Raw genomic sequence first — 6866 nt, forward strand, 5'->3', positions numbered from 1 at the left:
GTTGCTGTTATAAAGAGGCGGCAATAACTTTCTTAACTTGTGGTTGTGGTTAAGAACCTATTTAGCCCAAAATTTTCAATAGGTTCTTATTTTAAAAAAAAGGAAGGTACAGATGAAAATACAGAAAAAAAAATTTTAGTCTAGGTTTCAGTCGGTAAGATTCAAAATGTAACAAAGCATTTTATGGATACAGCAGCATGAAAGACACGCATGGTAATACTTTGGAAAGATAAATTTACTGTATGGTTATCATCTCAACTGTATTCTGGATAATATTATTCAATACAGCAATATATTCCATATCACATATGCCCTGTTGTAGGTATCTGTGCTGATCGCTAGTGTCGCATATCAAATTAAGAACCTAATTATATAAGAACCAAAGTAACCTAAAATCCCACTAAATACCATTTCTATAAGAAACTATTTAGGCTAACTTGGAAAAATCTGGGTTCTTATATATACCCGGGTTAGCGGGTTCTTACTGTATTACGTACTTCTTAATGATAACAACAACAACAACAACAAAATTTTAGTTACTTCATACTTTGCTACTTTCGTCTTGATCGGTCGTACTTGATAAAGCTCCCACAATGAGAGCTTCTGTATTGCGATTTACTTTCATAAGTAAAACAGATTTTCAGTTTATTTCACTTACCGTTCCCCAGTATTTCAGAAAATCAATGTATTTTTTCTTTTCCTCCCTTTTTTTGAATTTTACTGTTAGTCCACAAACAGAAGCAGCAAACTCATCTGTCAAGGTCCATCCTTCATTTTCAACTGATTTTAGTTGGTATCTTGCTTCACCTTTATTGCAGATTTCTGTGCAGTCCCGATAGACCGTTTCTCCTTTTTGAGTACTTTTTTTCATTTCCTCGTATTCTGCAAGGAAATTTAAAATCCTATTTAGTTAATTACTTCTTCTTTCAATAACAACTGAGTCGAAACAAAACGCTGTAAATTGACTGAACTAATCACCGAGAAATCGTTGTTAAAAGTTTAACTAAAATCTACGAATAGTATTAGCTCCATATTCAGTCTCGAGATATGAATTTGTCCTCCACAAACTCTATGGGGAATGTGTACAGGGTCTCGGCGCAGCGATTTCTGGGATCATTTGGCATGGGTTGATAAGCGTGACTTATTTAACAATTAATGAATAAGGCTGAGTATCTTATGAAGAATTATGAAGATCGAGGAGGGTGTTATCCGTCGAGGCCGTAGGCCGAGGCCGATAACACCCTCCGAGATCTCCATAATTCTTCATATGATACGAAAGTCGAATTCAATAATTGTTTTATTATTCAGTCAAAATAATTCCTAGTTTAAAAACATGGCTAAAACATGCTTACCTCCATCGATCCATCGATGTTAAGTTCATCTTCGATAATGCACGTTTAGGTTTGTCCAGCTCCGCAAATATTCTCAACATAGCAGATGTCGCCCTTCGAGTTGTCTTCTTGCTGTTCTTGCCATGTTTTTAATTATTTTTTCTCCTAGTTCTTACTCTTGAAACGAGTGAAATGTCCGCCATTTTTCAAGTTCACAACCAAAACAACTCAACCTCGTCCCAAGGTCTTCTCGGTTAACGGTGCCTTAACCTGCACGAGCGCTGCATTTTTGACGTCATTTCCTCGTGAAACACAAAATTCTTCCAAATTTGGTCATCAGGAACTGGTTATGGTGAATTATGCGTGTGCTTTTAGCCAATCAGAATCGGGTAAATATTTTGAATGAATAATAAGATTGATTAATGGTTGCCTTAAATAGCATCGACCAATCATAAGTAACGATTGTCACCCAAACGATGCCAGAAAACGCTGCCTGCAAAGCTTGTACCCATTCATCCTAGAGTTTCGGAAACTAGAAATTGGTTGTCCATTAACACTATTTTCTTCTTTATTATATCCATTTTAAAATCACTGTTGATCCCTGCAATCTGATTGGCTCTCAGCAGCGTGATTTATTCCCAAATCACACCTGTTTTGCTCTAAATCACATCTGTTTTAAATCGCGTCATTCATGTTCTAAATCGCACCGTTTCTTTTTAAAATCGCACCATTTTTGCTCCAGAATGCATCAGTTCTGTTTCAAACACAAAATGAGATGTAAAAGCTTTTTTATTTCCGCTTTTCAACAAACCAGCTACCCTGTCATTAAACTGTTGGTATTGACTGAACTCTGCGATTTCAAAATGGATGTAATAAAGTGATAATTGAACTTCGTGTCGTGCAATTTTGGTGTGAAATCACTCTTGAGGTTTCAAATCGAAGTCGCGCAAATTGCACTTCACTCAGTTCAATCACCACCATGAATTAATAAGACTGTGTTATGTGTAAAATTTTTAATGGGTGTCCACTTACTTGCACTTAAACTGAAGGAAAAGTCAAACAACCCGGAGTAGCCAGCTGATTTGGAATACGAAAAAAAAAAAAAAAAACAGATGTTAAGAGGTTCAACAAAAACATGGGACCCTTTACACCCCACCCCGTCTATATGTAATTTCTTCGTTTAAAACTGTACCTTTGATGTTTAAGCACCCTTATTCTCTACAGGTCCGTTTTCGAAAGAAGATGTAAAAGATTATTTTGGCACGCTGGAGATCGAAGAACAAGGCGTATCGTATTCTCAGGAAAATGGCGTGTAAACGCTGCCTCCTGTCTCCTCACCAACCTCTATTTTGGAGGAACTTTTCAATAGTTGAATTGGGGTCAATTTAATAACACTTCAGTAGTGGAACTTGCAAAGGTAGTTATGGTTTTTTAGTATGTACACACTCAGTGATCTTGGTAATTCAAGCAATCTGATTAGTTAGCTATCTCGGACTATGACGTTATATTCACCGCGCTAGGCGGTGAATATAAAACAGAACAAAATCGCTGTCGTGAACTGGGTGTTTTGCCAAAGTTTGATAGTAAAGCCTTCTTGAAAATACACGAATATCCAAGTGCTGATGACTTTGAAGTCAAGAAAAGACTTCATGGTGTTTAAACAGCGTGATTTATTGAGAAGTGGTTTACCGTAGCTGACTTTTTGTAAGCTCGAAGCTATGTTTACCACTACAGAGGAAAACGAGGTCTCTTTATCACAGTGTTGTGATTTCGGAATTTTCTCGCAAGACCAATTTTGCCTATAAATAGAAGTTAATTTATAGAGGAACAAGTACGCGGTTACAACGGCATCCAGGTCTCGCCTGCTTGGAGATCAGATAGAAAAATGAGGAGGCGATTAATTCTACAAGAAACATGATAATAAATAATAACGAACTTTATTAAGGTATATGATCTGCTATAAACCCTTCCATTTGAAAAAATTATTTCTCAAATGATTAAGAATTTTGCAAAATAAAAATTACAGGATTATCAAGCGAGAGCTGAGCTTTCAGAAAATTGATATGCGAGGAGTCAATTTTCACACCTAAGGTGTTATTTCCGATTTATATCGCAGGCTCAAACATTCAATAATTCCGTATTTCTGGCTTTCTCTCCACAGCTAGGAATAACAAGAAAATCGGAACTGACTTATGCTTAGTTTGTTCATTTATCTTTAAATTCCCGGCAGTAGCCAGTAATTTTTCCTGAGATATAGAGATGGAGCTTTTTTGTAATGCCCCGTAACTTCAGGCCGCCGCAAAAAATCCAAAATATTCCGGGAATTGCCGGGAATTCAATTCATTTTTCCTTTACATCATGTGAATAAACCTGGTAAGTTTCAGCGCGGTATTATAAATCCTCATCTTTTTACATCGATTTGTTTTCAGTGCGGTCCAACACAGCCGCAAAATTGCCCTTAATATGCCCTAAATTTTCGTCGCGCTGCTCTGTTTTCTTCGTCGCCATCTTGAATTCTTACGAGTAAACTGCTGTTCTTAATGTTTGTTGTGACACTGATCCGATTGTAGCACGGAAAGTGGCGAGAAAATACGAAAATCTTCGTTTGAACTCGTTGCGTGACGTGCTCTCAGTATGGCGTCGTAAACAGTTTTTTAGCCTTAGCAACGTGCTAATTTGCATAACAGATCATTAAACTGCGGCCTTATCTGTCATCGTCCTTACAAGGATCATATATCTGATGTGACTGTAGAAGGCTTTTTACAGCCATAGAAATGATTTAGAAATATCAAAACAGTCGTACTTAATTTGGGGAAGCAGAATGTAAGCGAATTTTGCTATAATTTGCCCTGGCTTACTTGAAACTCATAACGCGTTATCGCGTGTCGCGTTGTGAAAATTGCAACATTTCTGTCAACAACGGAAAGTATCGCGTCGGATTCCAGCCCTGTGATTATAAATATCTCCAAAAAAGCGCTTTTAGATATCAACTTTGGCCTTCGTTTTCTCGGCTTATATTAAACGAAAATGCTTCACTTTTGGAATTTGAGTTCAGGTTAAGAGTACATTTCAAATAAGCGATTTTATAAGCATAATCATTTTTTGACTTTATAGCAGTTCTAATAGTCTCATGCCTTATAGCTCAGGTACAGTGCCTTACTAATTGGGGAGACTGATTTATTCGCGAAAGGTTTTTTACTTCCTACTTTATCGACGTCGACACTTGTTATTTGTTTCTGAATTGATTTAGTACACGCGTTAGCGACGACCAAAAATACCTCTCCGGTAGCAGGCTATACGCGTGTATAAATACACAAAAATTCAACGGCCTCGATTCCAGAGAAATTACATCATTGCCAGATATCGAAAAGGTTATTTACATGGCACGTCATTTCAATCCTCGCCGAAAATAAATCGCATGCTCATCACAAGACTCATTTGCATACAGTGAAAGTTTACAACACCCGATCATCGCAATTTTGCTAATTAAGATTCTTATTTTTTTCGACCACTCAGCAGTGTTTACTTGCTCCACAGTAATCAACGCTTTCAGGTGATAGAATTCGTGGACCGACACGTTTCGGAAAAGCTCAAAATTTAATCTTTCCTAAGCTTTCTTCGCAAAACATGCATGGCTTCAATCACGCAACGATTCTTAGTCTCAGTTTCCACGGTCTCCACAAGGAACGCCTGGCACAATGGCCTGCTTTTTGTGACCCCAAAAACGGACCAAAAATTCCGGGCGGGTACTTCCAGAAAAGTTGGGTGGGGTGTGCAGCAAGCTTCCTGAAACCCTTACCCTATTTCACACCGAAATCTGTGATTTTCCCTGCCCTATTTGAGACCTGATCAAAAATTTGATACCCTATTTCAGACCAGAAGCCCTGGAGCCCAGCGTGTGACCGAAACATGACAAGCTGTTACGGCACGTATACGGTAGTTGGCGTAAACATTAAAAGGGAAATGTTTTATCGCCAAATGATGAAGAAGTAGCTAATTTTTCTAAAAAACATGCCAAATTCAAGACTAGAAGGCACAAGCCATACCCTGTTTCAGACCAGAATGGTCGAAATTGATACCCTATTTCAAACCAAAACGGCTAAAAAAAAATCCTGTTAGCGCGGCACATACCCTATACAGCCTATATAAGGGACTACCCCTCCGGGGCGAAAAACACGTTGCAGATTATGAGTCTCGCTGCTTACGCAAGCGAGACTAAAGAAGAAGGCAAATATTTTCGAAAATTGTTCGTGCCAGCAAGTTAACAAGGCAAAGACATTGGAGATAAACAACGCTCACCTAGATCGTAGCCGCTGTTGACAGCATTTGCAAGAAGCGACAAAGAAAACTTTCTCATTCACGGTGAGTTGACAGAAACAAATAAAGCTCTACTTTTCTTCTCAGAATTGGGTAGTAATTTAAAGTTTCGGCGTTTTCTTTTAAACCGTTGAGGCTAAAGCTTACAAAACTCGATACAAAAAGATTAAAACTATCATTTGCCATGTTTGAAGATACTGTAAAGATCTAACTTTTGGGTATCCATGAGACTGTTTACGGCTTCGTGTTCACCCATGAATTCACCCGTCAATCAAACTAATCATTTTTTAATGGTTTCCTTTCTGATTCTGTTGAAATCACTTCGTGTGAATATACTAAAACAATTATTCACCTCAGCCTCAGTTAATATTGTTGAATAATCTCCTCGACTTCCTCTCGGGGATTATTCAATAATATTAACTTCGCCTTCGGCGAATAATTGTTAAATAGTCTAAAACAATGGCTACGCTAATAAGTTACACTTTTTAGAGTTGTAAAAAAAACTTGCTTCCATGCGTCAGGGGGACAATTTTGGTGCAGTAAAGAAGGCAGTCACCTAAGGGAACTAAGCCAATCCTGTGGGAGGCGTGTTGCACTTTTCGTATCTAAACAATATTTTTGTTCCAAGAATTTTACATACGTGTTGGACACGTGAGTCGGTGTGGAAGCGGATATCACGTGTAGTGGCCGAACGCTTGCCCTAATCTGTGAATGACATCAGTCTGACAAGGAATCATGCTAACGGGTTGGTTGCTTTGTTAAATTCGTAAAAATTACCTTCAGCGCTGACATCCACATTTAACTTATCCTGGTAGCGTTTGGTTCCCCCAAAAATCTTCGTTGATTTGGACATAGAACATGACTGCCTTTCTGCATAGCAAACCTGGATCGGGACGTTCTCTCCGGCATCTGTGGTCAACTTCAAGATTCTCTTTGTTTTATCAAATCCCGGATCAACTCCCCCCAGGGAGTGTTTCCCCTCGGGGTTTCCCCGTAGCAGGTCATACTTTACACCAATAAATCCCAGTCCTGCAGGGTTTTTGTTTCTTTGACAAAATCCGCCAGCAGGATCTGGAAAGGGGTCATGCTGTTCCTTTTGGCCCGAAGCTTCCAGATTCTCCTCATAGGGAAGTGCATTTGAAAACCATCGAGTTATAAGCATAAGGGTCAAGAGACTTGGTGTGATCAATATTGAGGATTTCATAGTTGATACACCTA

The 6866-nt window shown here is 38.5% G+C and overlaps 1 protein-coding gene across 1 annotated transcript in view; it reads right to left on the minus strand.

Moving 5' to 3' along the window:
• Positions 1 to 6866, minus strand: part of LOC140953013 (uncharacterized) — a 16125-nt gene extending 9259 nt beyond the window's left edge. Inside the window, exons 1-3 of the mRNA XM_073402485.1 lie at positions 6426 to 6866; positions 2364 to 2408; positions 659 to 882 (exon numbers count right to left, since the gene is read on the minus strand). Coding sequence (XP_073258586.1) covers positions 659 to 882; positions 2364 to 2408; positions 6426 to 6852 — 696 coding nt within the window. The 5' untranslated portion in view covers positions 6853 to 6866. The remainder of the gene's footprint in view (positions 1 to 658; positions 883 to 2363; positions 2409 to 6425) is intronic.

This window comes from Porites lutea, chromosome 1, assembly GCF_958299795.1.
Source record: "Porites lutea chromosome 1, jaPorLute2.1, whole genome shotgun sequence".
Lineage (NCBI taxonomy): Eukaryota > Metazoa > Cnidaria > Anthozoa > Scleractinia > Poritidae > Porites > Porites lutea.